At 40.7% G+C, this 20,742-nt stretch overlaps 1 protein-coding gene across 1 annotated transcript; it reads left to right on the top strand.

Annotated features, from left to right (window-relative positions):
* Window positions 1–50: 50 nt before the first annotated feature.
* Window positions 51–8,438, top strand: oma1 (OMA1 zinc metallopeptidase). The gene is given in 9 exon segments (XM_008407373.2): window positions 51–746; window positions 1,971–2,199; window positions 2,363–2,536; window positions 2,666–2,773; window positions 4,088–4,216; window positions 4,408–4,482; window positions 4,868–5,017; window positions 7,628–7,785; window positions 7,787–8,438. Coding segments are annotated over 9 exon segments (1,524 nt in total). The 5' UTR covers window positions 51–399; the 3' UTR covers window positions 7,941–8,438.
* Window positions 8,439–20,742: the final 12,304 nt, after the last annotated feature.

Raw genomic sequence — 20,742 nt, 5'->3', positions numbered from 1 at the left:
ATGGGGAATCATTTGAGAAGCAGGAACGGCAATAGTTCCTTTATTTTCCTAACACCCAATGTTACGTAACGTCCTGTCATATGGAGCAGGTGAGGGAAGTCGTTACAGATTAAGATGTTTTAACTCTGTGCCTGGCTGTTATTGCAAGGTTTGGACCTTCGTTAACACCAGAAAGGCACCGCCGCCATCGCTGGAAAGTAGTTTCCAAGGTTACACGCTGTCAACCGACCGGTGGGAATGACTTTGAAGGTTGAAACCGGAAGAAAAGCCCAACATGGCACCAATAAACTTGGAACACTTTAAGGTCACTGCGTCATCCTACGTTATAGTTATCGGTGTTGCACGAATATTTGATCACGCCTGCCTTATGAAGTAGCGCTTGTTAAATTTTTGACATCAATGGCTTTTCTATGTAGTAACTTTTTAAGAAACACGTGCAGTTTTTACTTTCACGTGAATTTGACTCGACATTTCCAGCTCTGTAAACGAGCTGATTTTCCTCTGCAGAAGAAGACCCCATTCTCAGTATGTTCTCCAAAAATCTCGTCTAATTTGAGAGTCTGTGCAACTAGACGGTCTTTTTCAATATGTGGCAACGTACGGGCGGTGTGTTCCCGGATAGGTTCCGTCCAGACCCAGTGGGGCCACCACTTCCACACCTCCACCCCCAGAAGAGCCCTTCCTGCTCCCCTCCTATGGATGGTCCTCAAACCTCTGCAGAAGCTTCTGGCTATACTACTGGGCAGGTAGGGGACGGATACCCGGATGTATTATTGTTCCTGACTTCAGTTATGTTTTACAAACAAAGTTTTTCTAACATAGGTACATCTATATTTAATGTAATGTTATCAATACTGAACAATATAAATAATGGAAATAATTAAACAATAGAAACTGAATAAATTTCCACATGAAATGACTAAAATCACACAGAAATATCACGTGAGAACATAATTTCTCTGCATTTTAAGGAAGGGTTATCTTTTTTTTTTTTTTAAACTGAAGACAATTAGTTTACAGTGCTTTGGGTTGTTTAAGCTGGAGTGAACACAGTGGTACGATATAAAGAGCTTTCAGAGACTTTCTAAAATAAGATTGTTGCAGGAATTTTACCGTGTTAAATAGATTTAAATATGTTAAAAGAAGTTACCAAAAACCCCTAACATGCCCTAAAGTATATTAAGTAAGTTCATAAAAAATTAGCAATTTGAAAGAGACTGTTTAAATTTCATAAAAGATATGAAAGAAGAGATCTCTATGCTTTAAGCAAAACACAAAGCTAAATGCATTTTTGTTGAAATATACAGGTTACTAAGCAAAACTGGGTTCATTCATGCTGTTTAAGTTTATTTAAATTACTTTATTTTCCAGACTTAAACTTTAGATTAGATATTTTCTAATAAACGACAAAGTATCCTTCATTTACTTTACTCTAAAACATCAGTCACCAATATCTATTTAATGACATTTGTATTATGAAGTAAGACAAATAATACAAACATATTGCTTTACATGCAACAGATTTCCTTATTTGTTGATTAAGACAATAAACAATTATCTTAGATAGAAAAAAACCCCAATGTCGTTTGAGTTCAGTAAAATAAAATCCAAACTCAGCTGTTTTCAGGCCTTTAGGGAAGTGATTCCAGGCACCTGTACCATATGTTTTGGTTCTCACTCTGGGATAATTAAAAACCTGCCACATAGCGGCTTCGTCAGACCCTCAGGCCTTCCGTCGCCTCTTTGAAGATTAAAGGATTAATCTCAGTCTGTATTTCCACAATTCTGTTTTATACTCTCCTTGTTTTTCATTCTCTGCCATAAGAGATGACAGTTTTCCCAACATGAAGGAAGCTTTAAACGATTACAGTCTTTGTACTATTGAGCACCTCTGGCCCACGTGTGATTTTTTTATTTTTTATTTTTTTTACTTATTTACCCAACTAGTTTCTCCTCCCTTTTCTGGACAGGAGTCTAAGGAAATGGTGGGGGTCTCTGCCAGACAATCGGCGACAGCTCGTGCGCGAATGGCTCCGGAGGCGCCGCTGGCATCTGGCGACGGGAGCGGGAGTTGCTTTGGTGATCGTGGCCCTTCTGCTCCTAACACACCTGGATGAGTCCCCGGTGACTGGGAGGATCCGCCTCCTGGTGTTCAGCAGGGAGAAGTACATGGAGCTGGCTACTCTGACTTCAGAGGCGGTGAGAAACGAGGGCAGATGCTAATCACTGCACTGTTTCTTGAACATTCAGTGCTGCTGAAATGTGATTCTCGGTAGCGGTTTCACCCTGATCCTCATGATCTGCAATGAAAACAGGGAAAATGATGTCTGGAGGGAAATAAAAACGGGACTGTGTGTTTCAGCACCTGAAGGAGTTTGCGGAGCTGCTTCTTCCTGCCACTGACCCTCTTCACCAGATGGTTGAGCAGGCGGTGCAGCTTCTAGCACAAAGGAACAAGGACATCCCAGAAGTATCTGAAGTCCCCTGGAGTGTTCATGTGGTGGAAAGTCCCCAAATCAATGCCTTTGTCCTTCCAGTAAGTAAAAAAAAAAGAGACACAGACCCAAAACTTTTTTTACTTGTTCATGCCCGTTGTTACTTCAGTACAGCATGTGGCTCAGGCATGCATTATGATTAAGCTTGTTCTGTTTTTTTTTTTTTGCAGAATGGGAAAGTGTTTGTGTTCACTGGGATGTTGGGAGCCGTGGCAGATCTAGACCAGCTCATGATTGTTCTTGGACATGAAATGGCTCATGCTATCCTGGACCATTCGGTAAGCTCACGACCTTATGCAATTGCTGTTGCTTAATGCCAATTACCTTTATTAAAGCAACTTGTCGTATTTTTAATGATTTGGAATCTGTTTTAATTAAGCATATTAGATACTGATCTTTGCAAAAGTCTAAAACGCCTCAAACATCTTCACATTTTGTCACATTAAATCTACGTAGATCAACGTTGGAGGTTTTTCTTTCAATAGGCTGACATATAAATGTGAATCGGGGAAAAGAAATACAGCCAAAGCTGTTCAGAAAGATGTACAGATTTAAAATGACATAAAAATGTTTCCAGAAACCAATATGGACTAGATGAAAGTTCTTGACTTCCCAAGTGTTGCTGCCCCTTTCTCCTGCTGCTACAATGTCCAGGTTCTGGAATATGATGAAATCAGTCTCTTTATGTCTACAATGTCTTACTAAAGTATTTATGTTCCCCTTGTATCTTTTCCACATGTCGTCATGCCTTGTAGAAAATGACAATATTTATATACCTTTCTTACATATCATTCTAATTTTGTTGCCATTTTCACACATGCAAGATTAGCGAAGTGTGTGACTAACAATAGTTGTCGTGCCGAAAGATTCTCCGACCTGAGCTGGCCTCACATGTGAGGAAAAGTTAAGAGCACTGCAAATTCAAATGTCTAAGAGCAAACTTGCCATTAAAATGGCCTTCGTTCATGAATAGGAAGTTGCTTCTTGAAAATTTTGTTTTATTGTCTTCTTTGAGTTCTATGACTTTGTCACTTTGGGATGCGTCAATTAATACCACCATGTCTAGATATCACCCTTTGCTCCATCCATGAGTCGGTTTACTTCAACTGTGGCACCACTTTCGGATTTCTTGCGTCAGACTTTGCTGCGGCTCCGTGACAGTCCCCTCCAAACAGCCGCCTAGTACTGATATATCAGTGCTCATTTCTTTTTCAGAAACACTTTTCCCTGCAGTTCCATAATCCCCGTTCGCTCTGTTCTAAAAGCGCCCAATAACGTTTTGGGCATTTCAAGTCTGTAGGCGTCCTGGGAGGAGATTTTAATTAGCTGAAGGGGAACGAGCTTCGATGACCTCGAAGTTACAAAGTTAGCGCGTCATAATGGATAGACTCTTAAAACCTCTAAATCTGTTGCAGCGCAAAGTGTTTCAGCAGAATAGGTGAGAACAATCAATATGTTGCAGCTGAACCGTTCCCCTCTCTTCCCCCCTCTCAGAAAGTTTTCAGCTCTGGTTTTCTCTCTTTAACCTTATTCCTGCTGTTGATATGCTGTTGCTCACATCCTCGTTTCATCTTCTGCCCTGCTCCCTCCAGGCAGAACAGGCCAGCCTGTCTCATGTTGTGGACCTCCTGTCTCTTATTGTGGTGACAGCCATCTGGGCGCTGTGTCCTGGGGACAGCTTGGCACTGGTGGGAGGGTGGGCAAAGGACAAGCTCACGGAGGTGAGGTATTACTATTCATGATTTGAGTCATTTGAATACTCGGAGCTGCAGGCAGGGCATTGAAGCTAAAGTGAGAATAGTAGGAAAAATTACAATGTTCAAAGAGTTACGTCAGTTTTAAACTGTAAAATGTGAAAGTTGTGTTTTTTTGGATTTTTGTATGTAAAAGTTCTCTTCTTTCACCTTTGCAGTTGATGTTCAACCATCCCTACAGTCGAAAACTGGAAGCTGAGGCAGATCAAGTTGGATTGCATTTAGCTGCTAAGGTACCACTGCTAAGTTTGTTTCACATTAGTCCTGAATCTATAGCTACGATATTGCTGCAAAGTCTAGATTCCAACCATTTACTATTGTTATTGCAAAGTACTGACTTGTGCTACACACATCTTCACTACAGGTGCCAATAATTTTGAAAGGTGCTCCATGAAGTTTAATGCACACTGTATAAAATTTAAGTAAAAAGTGGAATCATTTTCTATGTATGTTTTGCTGAAACACTTTGTAATCTGCCAATAAGGCACCAGGGGGCACTGTTGTTAAACTAAATTCAGCTCCTTTAGAAAGGCTTTTCATTTGTGTACTGCTGTGTTATGTGTGTATTTTTTGATTAAGAGTTGTATATGCGTGTGTGTGTGTGTACGTCTTTCCCAGGCCTGTGCAGATGTGCGAGCAGGTCCCGTGTTCTGGCAGCAGCTGGAAATTGTAGACAAGCTTACAGGGAATCCCACGTTACCCGAGTGGCTGTCGACCCACCCCTCACACAGGAACAGGTCCGGTCAGATGGACCGCCTCATCCCACAGGTAGAATAACACACAACAAGCGCCACATTCAGCTGTGTCTCCACCGCTTAACAAACAAAAGCCTTTCTTCACGGGATTGTCGCAAGCCGCCGACTGAAGCGGGAGCATTTTTTTTCTATCCTCGTCGGACGTTTGTTGTTTTGAACAAAATGCGTAGCTTTAGGTGCTGTTTGAAGATGTCTTAATAGAACTAATGAAGCATCTGGAGAGCTGTATGCCCACCTGCAGACACGGAGAGGGAGCCGCAGTGGAAGCAGAGACTCTGGGAAAGGGAGGAAAGGATGCAGGGCCTTAGGAAGACAGGAAAACCATTTTGTTGTGCCAGGCCCTGGATGCTTGGCACAGGCAAAATGTTGTGTAGGATTTGAATGTTTTGGATCTGGAAGAGAACGGCTCTTATCATTAGCCGCTCAGTCTCACAGGACGGGACACTCTGCTGGCGCAGTGGGAAGACAATCATTAGTATCTTAAGGCTAAAGAGAAATCAGGAGGCACTAAAAATGAAAAACAGCTTTGACAGTGGTTGTGCGCTTTATACCTGTGAGTATTTTAGGCAGCCATACGTGTTGCTGTAGCCGGAATATCGTTGCTCCATCAAATGCTCCAAGCGGTAACGTTGAACAGATGGGCAAAGCCTCTTAATTGTCCATCAGGTGGCAAAGTTGTGGAGTTTGTGCATCGCTTACTTCCCTGTGAGACAGGCTGACCTCTAGCAGCAGTTGTTGTCGAGGCCAGGATGTAGCTGCAGGCAGCGAAGTGATGGATGCTGCGGCGCGGGTATTGTTTGTGTGCAGGAGCTGATAAAACTCTGCTTCTGGTGCGATAATATATAATACCCGGCTCACGCCAAGCAGTTTGATCCAGCGAAGCAGCACAGATGAACCGGCTAACAGCTGAGCTTCATCAGCTGAAAGTGATGCATAATATGATGTTTTTAACCTTGCGAAGGGGTGACAGCCTCAAGCTACTTAACCCGACTCTTCTGGGGGCACTCCTCCTCCTCCACAAGTGCACTCATCATCCTTAAGCAAAGCAAATTAAGTCCACAGGTAGCATGAGAAGGACAGGCTGTCGAGTGGAGAGCCGAGTGCATGTTTGTACACGGACACGCACACTTCCTTTGGAAAGTATTCACCCCCTTTTTGATTGTTTTTTGTTTTATGGGTTTTTTAAGTGATAGGTTGAAGCAAAAGTGGTGTGTAAAAAAAACAAAAATCACATTTGGAAATAGAGGTGGGCATTTATTGTATCGCTTTTCATTTATCGTGATAAATTTCTTGTCTCGGTAAGAATTTCGATTTGTTGTTGCCCATGATGAATTCCAATTAATGATGTTTAAAATGCCCCACAACTGTCTGCGTTGGCGGGATTGTTATTTTTTTAAATGATTTTTCTCCACTATTTGTTCAATAAGATTATCAAGAAATATCTGTAAATCTGAAAATATGACTATATGCTGTGGGCATCGCAAAGGAGTGTGTTATTAATGGGAATGTTCTTCAAGAGCTGCATTTGTTTGTGTTTGTGGGGTTGTGATCACTGTGTCACGCCTTCACAGTCTGTTCAGTTACCTAAAAAACATCAGGACAAAATATTTGCAGTAAAACTTTTAGGTCTAGAGATCTAATACCCCAAGCTTTGGACGCCTAAAAAAGAAATGGGTTAAAAAAAAAAAATTTCAGTATGGCACAGCTACAAACCTTGTTGTGGTTGAAAGAGGAGCATTAATCAGAGAAGTAGCAAGAGGCCCCATGGTAACTCTGGAGGGATCCAGAGCTCAGGTGGGACAATCTGTCAACATGACTACTGTTAGTCATACAATCCATACGTCTGGCCTTTATGGAAGAGTAGCAAAGAGAAAGCCATTGTTTAAAGGATGCTGTTAGAGGACCCATTTAAAGAGTCCCCACGAGAAATGTAGGGAACACGGCTAACATGTGAAAGAAGGCACTTTGGTCAGGTCAGACCAAAACTGACATTTCCGTCACACCTAACTCATCAAAATTTCCATTTCATCTCAAATCCTACAATGCAGAACACAGTTAACATAATCAGCTCCACAGTAAAACGTGGTGGTGGCAGTATTATGCTGATGGGAACATGGACACAGGTAGATATTTGGTCATCTCAAGGTTGCAAATGAATGTGGTTGAGGTTCTCCTTCCAGCAGAGCTTCATGTAAAATTTCGCTAAAATACGTTGAAGTTGAGGTCGGTAAGTTACAAGATATGAAAAAGTTGAAGGGATGTGAATATTTTCACATCATATATGAGATTCTAAGTATAGAAGAGGGAATATATTTAACTACTACAAGTATATTTATTACAGAAATATGCTATTTGGGTAATTCACACAAACTAACATTTATTTTTCAAACTGATGTGATAATATTAACATATGAGTTGGGTGAGCTCTACATCTAGTTGACCAGGGTGTTTGCAGTGGCAGAGCAGATATGACCATTTGTTCATGAAGAAGGAAGAACATCTTGAATTAGCAGGATTTGTTTCAGACTAAATATTGATTGATCAAAGCTAAAAAAAAATCAATGATTTAGAGCTGTCATCGATTAAATCTATACCTGTTTCTGCTTTTTGTTCATCTGTGCAGGCTCTGGAGCTGAGGGAAACTTGTTCATGCCCCGCGCTCTCTCCTGTTGACCCTCGAGTTGTCTTCTCAAAGACCGTCAGCGAGTTGCTGGCCAAAGCTAAAGAGCAGGGGGGCGGAGGGCTAGAGGGGACGCGCGAGCCACAACCCGTCTCCGCCTCTAGGACTGCCGGTTTCTCAAACGGCGTTCGCTTCTCCCTCACAAGTGGCTCGGTTTAACAAAGACAGGGTCCCTGCTGTCATGTCTCCTCTCCCCACCGCCACAGGGGAAGGATCCCAGCATGTGCTGCAGAACACCAACCAGCAGGGGAGTTAAAACCCAAACAAACCTTCAACAAACTTCACTCACTCTATTGACAAACTTGCTACAGTTTGAAGAGGCAGAATTATGTATTTTTCAGACAGTGTCAATTTAGATCACAATCGAGTAACTATGTTAGCTTCAGTCGTTATGAAAATGCTGTATAAATCAAACGTTACTTGAAAGAAACTTGACTTTGCAATTTAACGCCTTGAAATTGGGCCTCTGTCTCTTTAAGAAGCTCCTGCTTTTTATCGAGACTCCGCCTTCAACATGTCATCCCAACAACGTTTCTCCTTTAAAAACATTTTACCAGCTTTTCACTGAGAAGCACTTCATGTGCTGAGCTGAGCAGATGCAATGTTCCACCAGGTGTTTGCTAATTGCTGCTGCCGCTAGTCTGAAGGAGATAGCTAGCATTTTGAACCTCTGGCTGGTTGCCACAGGAGATTCAAGGATTTCTCAAACATGCATGAAAGAATCAAAGCAACACTCCTGGTGTGTCTTTGATGAAGGAAAAACATTATAAAACTGGAAAAAATTCTAATTTACATAATACTGCCCCTTTAAAGCTTTCTGTTTCTTTCCTACATCTATATGCAGCCACTTAAAGTGGTCCCTAAGTGCCCAACACATTAAGATCCCAACCATTATGGTGACGGCCACAGTGGAAGATGATGTTCGGGAAAGTTTTTCAAAAACAGATTGCTGAGAGTATAGTAAATAAAATAAAAATAAAAAATGGGGCAAAAAGTCAGCAAAGCCAAATTGAGAATGCTGTCCATGTCTAGTGTCCATAAAGATGCCACTTTAATTAGCTAACCTTGACCAGGGAAATGCTGCATTAATTAGCAAAGCTCCCATACTTTGTGAGATTAATATGTGCATTATTCATCGATGCACGGCAACAGCTGGGAAGAAGCACTTAGGTGTGCATGTTTGATGCTTCGTCCATAGCGAGGTGAGGCCATCTTACGATCCGGCTGCGACCGTCGCATTCTCATGCAGCACACACACCCTATGCACTTTATGCATTTTCTAGCCTGGGGGACCTAATCGGGCGAATTGATGCTGGCCTGTTTTAGGACGCAGCCCTCTGCACAGGAATACCAATGTCAAGGTGTCGAGCTTTTGAGGGTGAAAGGCAAAAAAACAAAAAAAAAAATGATGGGACTTTTTTGTTTTTAAAACTCTCATTTAATAAAGGCAAGCAGAGTGAGAAAACATTAATATTTACAGCAGCAGCCTTGGGGAGCAGTCACGCACCGAATAGGGGAGGGCAGTTATGGTTCAAAGCTAATGGTGTTCTTTTATGTGCGAGTGTGTGCTGAAATTAAATGGTACACTTGGATACACCATGAAATCAAATTCTACAACTGTGTTATCATTGCCGAAAATTGGTTTATTTTACGTTATGCTTTTTAGATTCAGATCCAGCCGCCAAAAAAGAGAGTTTTCTATGTAGCTGGCGACGGCGTCGACGGTAGGAGTTTGTGCTTCAACCGGTGGGTGTCCGGCTCAGTTGTTGGGTTTTTTGGGCAGGACACTTCACCTGCCTTGGTGCGTAGCTTCAACCACCGGGAAGCCATAGCTACAATCCTGTAGCTTACCACCATCAGCGTGTGAATGTGTGTGGGAATCACTGAACGTAATGTGAAATACTTTGTGGTCCTCTGGACGAGATAAAGCGCTATACCATTTGTTTAACTTTAGCAGGAAAAGTTTTGCATAGGTGTCTAAGTCTGTTAGATTCAGGAAGTGCATTGAATTAAATGAAAAAGAAAAACTGTTTTCTTTCAGCAATTCAGGAGAAATGTGTCCTGTAAACACATTTATTACATTAAAATTATTAAATTAAAATTGTACTTGGAATCAAGTTTATCCTGTTTTTATTCTTCTGCCAGATCCATAGCCTGACATGGATTAAATTGCAGCAACAAATAATAATAAAAGGAATAAAATATATTTTTTCTGTGCCTATAGTCAATGGCCACCTACAAAGAGCAACATAGTTTTAAACAGCGTGAAACCTGGGGATCCTATTTAAAGAGTTGGCTCGAGGTCCTGTATGTCATCATTATTGACAGATGATGTCACGCTCTTGGATTCGTAGACTGCTTCCTTGCTGGCCCGTCAGCTCATAAGAAATATCTAAAGTTATAAAATCTCATAAAATATTACCACAAGCCAATCATAGCGTGATGAAAGCTGTCAAAACTCCCAAGAGTCATCCTCAGTACTGCTCCTTTGTAACATCTGCCAACTGTTACAAGCTCCATCTTCTTGAATACAAGACCAATTTTGTCATATTTACACTGCCTTGTATTCATACGTATTGGACTTTTCCCACATTTTATAAGCGCATCTTATTTTTATGAAAACGTAAAAGTATCTTATTTGGAGTTGATGTGATAAACTTGAAGCGGTATGTTCTTTTGGTAAAGAGTTTTTAGAAACAGAAACCTGACATGTTTTGGCATGTGTTTGTATTCATCGTCCTCGAGTCAATCATTTCTAGAACCGCTTTTTGCTGCAAGTCCAGCTGCTGGGTTGCAACATGTAGACCTCCACATTTTTATCCCAATTCTTTGCAAAATTGCTCAACTCCAACATTGTTTTTAGATTTTATATCTAAACTTTTTACTAGGCCATTATAACAATGAGCTGTTGCATTGTAGCTCTGATTGACGGTTTATGTTGAGTCATCCAGCAAGAAGGCAAAGTCTTTATCAACCAGGTTTTCTTTTTGCATTTTCCTGCATTTACCTTCATACCTCTGCCTATCGTCTCCTACATTGCATGGCAACTGTGACTAAAAAAACAACTGATTATTTCCCCTGCTGAAGAGAATTATCCCATAACCCTGCCACCACTATGTTTCACAATTGAGATTGTATGTTTATACTGTTCGGTGTTAATTATTATTATCTTTCACGGACATCAAAAAAGTTCATTTTCAGTTTTCTATGTCCCCTTCATGGCTTCTGGCAAACTGCAAATGAAACCTCTACTGACTTTTTTTCCTGCCAGTCTTCCATTAAGGCCAGATTGGTGGAGTACCAATCTGGCTGCGCAGATAGATTCTCCCACCTGAACCGTGGCTCTCTCAGCTCTTTCAGAGCTGCCATCGGCCTCTTGGCTGCTTCTCTGATTATGTCTTGGTATGGTTTGCAGAGTTGGCATGCTATTTTTTATTTTTATTTTTTTGGTTGAAAAAAAAATCTGTGGGGTATAAATAGTTCTGCAAAGCACTCAGTGTACTAAAACAGCTGTGGAGTATATGCGCCTGCTGGATACATGCTGCTGTTAAATACAACTGAGAGGAAAGCAGGAATCACAGCTCGTAATACACATTTCCTTCCTCTTTCCTGGTCACATTGTTGCGTTGCACAGTGAGGCGGGCGTTTCCCTCGCCACTCTTGGAGAAATTGGAACATGAGCAGGCAACAGATGACACACTTACACCCAGAGGTAATTGTAATGAGCATGATACAATACACACACACACACACAGAGAGAGAGAGAGAGCAGAGTGAGTAATTGTAACTCACTCTTGGACCACGGCAGAAGACTTAATCAAGGAAAACCAAGAGACAATGGCAGGAAGACTGAGAGTGCAGAAATAGAAAAGTAGTTGAAATGAAACCTTGGGCTCTGACAGGAGAAAATGTTTTATTTCAAGTATTGTGAGCGACATAATGTTTCCATTTAAATCAAGATGTTTGATTTTTTAACATGCCACTTTATGAAGGCTGTATGCAAAAGTCCTTGTCTCTGAAGTGTCTCTGCAAACACACTGCCTTAAGCAAAAAAAAAAAAAAAAAGTGAAAATCTTATCTCTGTTTTATGTCTATAAATTCACCTCAAGTCTCAGTTTGTTTTGCTTGTGTTTCCTCCCGCCCACTGGAGACACCAGACAAGCTTCTGAGACCCTAAACAAAGGGCTTGCGGGTATTTTCAGGTACAGACAAGCGAAGAAACGCCAAAGACGGCGCAGGAGAAGGCAGCACACCCACCACCAGAGAAAGCAGGATGCCTGGTAGTCTGCTAACTCAAGATGCCGTTTCCCCCCTCCCCAAACAACAACACTCCCAGAGAGTCAGGCCAGTGAAAGTGCAGCCTGGCACATCTGCTGTGTAGGTGGCTGAATGACGTCCCAGAGTGCGAGCTGCCTGGCCTCTGACCTCCCCGCTGAGAGTTGCTTAAAGTGGCTCCTTCTCGGCTCCATTTCACGGAAACACACACCGACGCGCACGCAGCTGCCCGTCCGCGTCGCGCCGCGCGCGCAGGGACTATGGTGACGGAGAGGCAACGTCTGGTTGTGGTAAAAGTTGCCACGTCCTTCCGCTTGCACATTAATTATAGATGTGGCATGTGGGTGTCTGATTGATATGAATATTTTACTGCTTTTAATCACTGCCATTGCCAGAGTGATGGAGCATCTGGCTGTATTACCTGGGTAATTAAAGAAGCTGTCTCACAAATGCGCTCACGCAACTCTCTGAGGCTGTGTCTGCGATATGAGACAGAAGTACTCAGGAGGCTTACTAATGAGTGAAAATTAAATTTGGACTGTTTTGAGGCAATGGAGCCTGAGAAAAGGTAGATGCTGCTCCACATTCATTCTTGTTGTCTCTCTTCTCTCTGTTCAGCAAAATGCTTTTCAAATTGGCTGGATGCAAAACAGGAAAACAAAACAAAGCAAAATAAATCTATCTGCAGTTAAATGTCTAAACCTAAACTTTGCGTGTTCAGTCACAATTATCCTCTTGACTGATTGCAAATCCATCTGTGTTTACAGTGTTCAAGTGGCAGCAGGAGAAAATTGGTTATGACCAGATTCGTCAGCCACTACTGTACGGATTATAATCATAAATACCGTCTCATCATGTCCATTCTTTTCCTGGCTGGAGCCAAAAAAAAAAAGAAGCTATTTATAGCAACCAGGGCAAAACTGTGGGGCTCAGGCAGCCTGGTTTATTCTTTCAGGTGCTGTCTAGTTTTCATTTAAGTAGGTTGACAGCACAGAGCCGCTTTTCAACTTCATAAAAACGCTTGTCCGAAGCAGCTTCAACACTTTCCACAAAGCAGGTCTCTGTACTCGGACCAGCTCTGTGCGAGTAATTGAAAAGAAATCAACAGCCATTCTTTGAAGACTGCCAAGCATGGCATGTTGAATGAAGCGGCCTGCTAGTGTTACGGCGATAACACTTGCTGCACTGCTGCTACTCTTCAGTTATGTATTACTTGCGGTTTGTGCGATACTATTAATTTTAAGTGTTCTCTCTCTATTTTTTTTTTTAATTTCTGCATAAGGTACACCTGGGCCTGTTTTTTTTAGGTTCAGTCAGCTGTGTTGTAGCTGTCAACTGAGCTTTTGTGATTTATTTTTACGTTATTACTTTCCATAAGAGGGAGTGTATTTGTGTCTGGCTGCGTACTTTTGTACAACTCCTACGCACCACAAATCTGGAACAAACTCCCAAAAAACTGCAAGACAGCTGAAACACTGAGCTCCTTTAAATCTAGGCCTGCTTAGAGTTGCTTTTGAACCATAATAAATGAAACATTGACCAACGTATTTGATGTGCATCGATATTTTCACCCGTCAAAATGTAATATTTGTCACCGGTGTTGTCATGTGTTGACTGTAAATGTTTTTTTTGTTGTTTTTTTTTATGATGTAAAGCACTTAAAAACTGCCTTGTCGCTGAAATGTGCTATATAAATAAACTTGATTGATTGATGGATCATTTTCTTTCCCATAGAAATCCATGCTGGCTTAGTGCTTCTGTGTTTAGCTGCGTTCCCTTCTTGGACAAAGCCACTAACATCCATATTCCTGCAATTATCTCACCTTCTCTTTGTCTGTTTTGTTTTCACAGAAGGTATGTCTAAGGTTTAGCTGTGTATTTTCTTTGCTTTTCTTCTCTGGAAAAATCAGCTCACTGCTTCTCTGTTTAGCTGTGTTTCTCTCCTACGTGAAGTTTTAGGGTTAGGCTTTGTTTACAGAGTCCTGGTCAACAGCCTCTGTGTTTAGCCGTATCTCTTTCTTTGTCAAAGAGACTGATGGAGCTTTACTGTCAATATTTCTTTCCCATTGAAAACACGATAGGAAAGCTTTCCTTTCCTTTTTTTTTGCTCTGGCTTCTGTACTCCCTGCTTTCAGCCTGTTGCAGCACAACACCGAGTCTGGTTCTGCTGGAGGTCTCTATCTATTAAAACACAGCAATCCTCCATCTTGTTGCTACAGACTTGGCCAGGGGGAGAGATTGGTGCAAAGTCAATGACTCCATAAAATCAGCTGGGCTCCGTTTAGGAGCTTTTTAATCTTTTCGCATTAATGATTGCATAACTGCTATTTCAGTGTTTCGTAGTTTCATTTGAACACTCACCATTTATTAGTCGAAGTGGAGCCGCCATGACCAATTGTGAGCTTGTTGCTGGACACACTTTATGATAATAGATCCGTCTTTCTTTTTTTTTTCTCCAGACCTGAACAAATCTGAGGTCTATCTAGATTTTCTCCTCCACCCTGCAGCTCGGCTCCTGCTCTGATGGCCTGTCGTGCCTTCGCCCCCTTCCTTCTTATCTTCTAATCTGTGCGTCGGGTGTGTGTTCATGACTGAACTGGTGGAGTTTTTATAGTCTGGCTGCTCTGATGCTATTAGAGATTAGGATGTTAACACAGTCCTTCATCTGACTGCATCGATCCCAACGCTCGCAGTGGAATCGCATTAATACTAACAACGTCAGGTACAAGCTTTACCCATTGCTCTCTGTTCTACATCTGCTTCCCCGTCAGTGTTGATTTAGATTTAAATAACCAGCCCTCTTCCTGGTCTTTCAACGCTGGGAGGGGCCAATTTAACCAGAGGATGATGGAATGGAAGATTGCAGACGCTGATGGGGACTGGAGGCTGTGGAGATGAGATGAATCTGCTGTAATTGATCTTCCTGGTTTTAGTGATGAGGTGAATATATTAGGTAAAAAAAAACAACCTCAAACTCAAAGCATTATGACAGCATTCCACAGGATCTGTATCAGATTTTACTACATGAAGCTGCATAATAAATAGCAAATATACTGCTTATAGCTTTATAGTTTTGTGTTTTTGCTTTCTGCTCTTAAATGTTTCAAATCATCAAATAGTTTCATCCAATCCATCCAGGCCCTTAAACCTAACATAATTAGGTGTCTGTGACTGGTACCAAGCGTCTGCAACAGCAATATGTTTTAATATTGCTGTGGTGGAATTTGAACCCACTCTTAATTGCAAACTTATTTGAATTCAGCCACATTCGAGGACATTCAGGCATTGTCAGTCTCCAAATCTCAACAAGATTTCCGTTTGGACTAGATCTTAAATCCTCCTTTAGTAATTTTTGTATGGACTTGCTGCTGTGCTTTGAATCATTATTCTGCTTTATAACCCCAAGTCTGCTTAAGTTCAGGGTTGCAAACTGATGACCTGGATAATCCCCACCACCATGTTTGCCCACAGTAAACATGGTGGTGGAGTTAAACTAAATACTAAGTTAGTTTAACGGATCACGCACTCTTTAAGTTTCACTTCTGTGTTGCCAGTCAATTTTGAGATATCTCAAAAGTCTTGGGGATCATCAAAATTTATTTATTTATTTTTTTTGCTAAACCTTTGGGAGGATGCATTTTTCCCTTTCTGTTTCCAAAGCAAATGACTTTGCAAACTTTTTTGGATGTCAGTGACATTGCTTCTCGCCTGTTTTTGAATTTTGTTAGGTTGGGGCTTGACTTGCTGTTTTTTGACATGATTTTTTTCTACTTCCTGCTGCTGAACAGGCTCTTTATTTTGCTGATCAGGAATTTATAGGGCCTAGGTATGGCTAGTGAAAATGAGTCCAAAAAAAAATTTAACAGTTTGTAAATTCATGATTTAATAATTATCCAAAGTCAAGCTGCTGTTTTCTTTGCCTTTAAGAAATTGCCGATTGAAAAAACTGCTTCTGTATTTTTACTCAAGTTATCGTTGTCTGCTAACAAAATCTGTTTGATGAGCAATTTTGTTTTTTACTGTATAATCTAATCTAAGGCCCAAATGTGTTTTACATAACTATACCCTTACAATAGTTTGTCATTTTTTCAGTCCTTAATTTAATGACAATGAGACATGCTTGTTTTGCTCAGGCTTATACTCTGTCATCGCTATAGAAGAAAAGAAGAAGAAAAAATAAACACAAGCAGCAGCACCAATCTCCAATTCTAAGTCTGCCAGGGCAGCAGTGCATTGTGCTTTTCCTCTCTGCTTCTTTGTGATCCCCGTAAATCCACACGAATAACATGGCAGAGCAAAACTCAGACCAAAACACTGTCAGTCAATGTCAGCCAAATTCAGCAAACTGTGACGGACCCCGTTGTGCATGTACACCTAAAATAAAGTACAGCTAGTAAGCACGGCAGGTGTGTTTTGATGGCTTTGGCAGCACATATTCAACACAGATGCTGTTATCTTCTGATTTCATTCATCAGCACGCTGTACGGCCACCTCTTACATGCTCAGTTACGACTTGCTTCACTGGCTCATGAATGCTCCACGACTGTTACTTTACCGTGTTTAGTCATGCAGCTTTATGTTCAGTGAAAGACCCTCTTCCCATAAAGGGGTCGGACCAAGCAGCTTATTAATATCTTAGAATATCAAAGAAATATATAGAGTTTTTCTTTTTCAGTATCACAAAAACAATAAAATATAAACAAATACAATCTGGCAACAAAAGGACAGGAAATAAAACAGTACAAATAAAACAGAAAAATGTAATTATGTAAAATATAATCATGCATTTTAAAAATATGTAACATACTCATATAACACAATAAAAGCATTATCAGTTTCAAACAACATGATAACAAAAAACTCGCATAGATAAAATAATAATGGTTTATTTTTCTTTTTTGTGTTGTTTGAAATGGAAAAATTATTGTTTTCTGTTGTATTATTGGATTCTCTTTCTTTTTTTCTTTTTAAGCCCTATCAGAGATATAAAAAGCTTTGTGCAGAGATATAAAAAGCTTTGTGTATCTTGCACAGCTGCGCTAAATTACAATAATTAAGACATTTCAAAGTAAGAGACCTTTCTTTACAGAACCAGTGTAACGCAGTTGATAAATGAATAAGGTATGTTTAAAGAAAACGCTACAGTGGAGCTGCTGTGACCTTGTTTTTTTTTATTTTATTTAAGCTAGGCTAATAATGTCATTCCGAAATAGTAAAGGGAGTTTAATTTATTAATGCTTTGAAAATGTATATTTTTACTTTAAACACAGGGGAGCAGCAGTGAGTCCCAACAACTTTCTCTCCAGTTTTGTTTTTGGATGACGTCACGCCAAAAAGAGCACAAGCGGTAAGTCCTGCTTTACAAAACAAAACTTTGGGGGAGATTTGTTTACACGGACAACATTGTTTTTCCTGTTAAAAGGGTCACCATGATTAAATGTTCAGTTGCCAACTTTTTGGTGGGAGCTTGGAATGTGAGGGTGGGGTCAATAATAAAAATGGCGTCAGGTATGTGTCGTAAAGGCTGATATGGCTGGAAGATTCACAAAGGTAGCAGGTGCACAGAAAGAAGCTAATAAGATGACAGCCAGTGAACGAGCTTTCAACATTAACGTGTGAGGTTTGTTTCTATTATTGGCTTGTGATTATGATGATTTGTTTTAGTTACATGATTATATTTACGTTTGTTCTTGAGCTAATTAATTTATGTAAAAACAAAAAACATGCAACCAGGTATGTCCAAAATAACAGATTGTCAAATTACAACGAGATTATGTGTAGCTCTTAGTAGTTTATGATATTTTTTGACCATCAAACTTGGAAGAATAATCATGCTTCTCTGAACTTGGTTTGGTCAGATGAATGAAATTATACTGTGATTAAACCCCCCAAAAAGTGTGATGCAGACTAGTGGTTTCGTGGCCTTCAGTTGTACTGAGCACCATAGGGGACATTGGGAAATTTTTTTTTCTTTTGCGTTACCTGGCAAAAGGTTTTGCGTTCTCTGGCAATAATGTACTGATTAGGTAAGCCTTTCTTACGGTGGCCGTCATACTTTCTGCTATAGTATAAGGCTTTCGTGAGGTGTATCCATGTATGTTAATATCTCGTTGTGAAATATCAGAAGTTTTATATCTTTAGGATAGAAATGCACCACAAACCTAACACAGTCTTTCCGTAAGAAGGATAGAAATGAAGAATACATCCAAGCTATTTGGATTATTTCTGAGTTATCACAGGGTAATAAGGTTATCTGACAGTTTTAATTGTGTCTCTTTTGTGTTGGTCTGAAAGGCTAAAGAAGCTAATTGCATTAAAACAGCCTGTCATAAGGATGTGTAATTAGACACATTGTTTTTTTTTTTTTTTGACTAGTGATCTATTGGCATGCCACTGAATGTTGCTTTAAAATAAAAACATACCCTTCTACACACCCTGTTAAATTGTTGTAGTACAAATGTGCTGCTAAACATGCTGCACTGATTCCAGTAAATCACACGTGGAAACTGAAACGTATGTAGCACAAGTTGATGTCAACCTTGTTTACATGATTTAAAAAAATCCTCTTGAGTCCGTTTGTGCTTTATTAAACCAACACCTTTCCCCAAAGTCAGAACAGTGAAGTAAAACCTGACTTGTCGGGGTGGAACTTGTGAGATAACTAGAGGCTTTAATGCCTTTGTGGGTGTATGTGCATCTGCCTGCTTACAGCTACTTATGAGAGCTATAATGAGGGATTAGGCCTGGAATAAATTAGAATAAATTCACATTAATCCTTGAGTGTTTGTTCTTGTGTAGTTTATTTTAAATTTGACATTATAATTCCAGGTAACACCTGGAGAAAACCAGCATAGCATCTCAGGAAACCATAAGCCACTGCATGCTGTGAGCTAAGACTCATAAAATAGACTTTGTGCCAAATTCTTAGTGACTGGGAATAACTCAATACTTTTTTTTTTTTTTTCTGGTGTGATTCCAATCCTCTGGCCTGTATATATTTTAATGAGTAACTTTGATAGCTAAGACTCAGAAATTATGAGGAAAACCCCACAGAGCCCTTATTAAACCAAAACACCGACTCGCATTATTCCTAAAAGTCCTGCAGATATGCCAAGAAAATGAAGCTCTGGTTGCCGCTTCGACGCTCGTGTCTCGACGTGCTAGCATTCAGACATGCATATAAGGGAGAGGATGTCAGGAGCTTGTGTTGAGAATCGTATTTTCTCCCACATATTATCTCAGTTCAGTTCCCCTTCACACGTCCTTTCAGAAAACCCCATCTAACTGTAGATCCATCAGTCCTCACTCAAGCACTGCTGTCTATTTGCTGTCACGTTGCCATGGTTTCCATTATGCCTCTTGCCTGCTCTGGTTTGAAGGACAAAGCACTGATGAGGGGCTGTATTTAGAGAAATAGTGAGTAAAAATGGTGTTGGAGGATGTTTGTGTACAGCGCCTTTCCAAAGTATTCATACCCTTTGAACTTCCCCATAATTTTAGGATTTTATGTGGTGGCCCAATCAACACAAAGTTTAGCATTATAATGAAGTGGAGGGAAAAGGACATTATTTTCAGTTTCATCACAAATGATAAAATGAAGCATGGTCTGCATTTGTACTCAGCCCTTAAGTGTGCACATACACATTTTGCATGAATTGCAGCTGCAAATATTTAGGGCTGAATCTCCATCAAACTGGTAAACCTAGAAATTGGTTTAAAAAAAATAATTATTTCCTATATATCTCAAGTTCAGTCAGATTGCAAAGAGATCATCTTTGAACACCATTCATGTTTTGTAATAGGTTTTCAGTTAGACACAGGTCTGGACTTTGGCTGGGCCATTAAAACACAGTGTTTTCTCTAGATCAGTGGTTCTTAACCTTTCTTGAGGTACCGAACCCCCCAGTTTCATATGCGCATTCACCGAACCCTTCTTACCCCCCCCCCAGCGACACATGAAATACTTTGCGGTATTCTGATTTAGTAATGTAATTATATTAGTTGTGCTACCACCCCCACGCCACTAGAGGCAGTAGCAACCCCGAAAAGATGCGACTAAGGAGCAGATTTAGACTATAGAATTTGGTAAGAACGGTGAGTTTTGCTGAAAGACACAAGCTCAAATCCATGCTGAGTGGAACTCCTTCAATCAGTGCTGCTCCGCAACTCTGATTGGCTAAGCAATGTAACGTGATCCTTTGCAGCAAGTGATGGCAAAGCGGGGCGTCATCACAACTTTACACAAATGTGTCTTTATCTCCACGGCAGAGGCTCCGCTAAACCCCTGAGTCCAACTTACCGAACCCCTATGGTTCGATCGAACCCAGGTTAAGAACCACTGCTCTAGACCTTTCCATCGTAGCGCTGGTTCCATCTTTAGGCTCATTGCCCAGCTGGAAGGTGGACCTCCACACTAATCCCAAATCACTTTCAGCCAATTGGTTTTCTACCAGGATTCCCTTCAAATTTCAGCCGCTTTCATGTTCCCTCAGCATGATGCTGCCATCTCTGTGGAGGATTTCGTGTTCAGGGCAATTTGTAGCTTCAGTGTTCTCATTTGACTTTCTCATTTTAGCATCTATTACCACATATTTGCTCATGTCTTTCCTTTTGTCAGTCACTCACAAAGAGTAACACTAACGTTCTCCATCAAACCTGTAGCCTTCACAGAGCAGCTGGACTTTTACTATCCATCCATCCATCCATCCATCCATCCATCCATCCATCCATCCATCCATCCATCCATCCATCCATCCATCCATCCATCCATCCATCCATCCATC

The sequence above is a fragment of the Poecilia reticulata genome, linkage group LG4 (assembly GCF_000633615.1).
Source record: "Poecilia reticulata strain Guanapo linkage group LG4, Guppy_female_1.0+MT, whole genome shotgun sequence".
Lineage (NCBI taxonomy): Eukaryota > Metazoa > Chordata > Actinopteri > Cyprinodontiformes > Poeciliidae > Poecilia > Poecilia reticulata.
The sequence above is the reverse complement of the archived record's forward strand: the minus strand, read 5'-3'. Positions and strand labels throughout refer to the sequence as shown.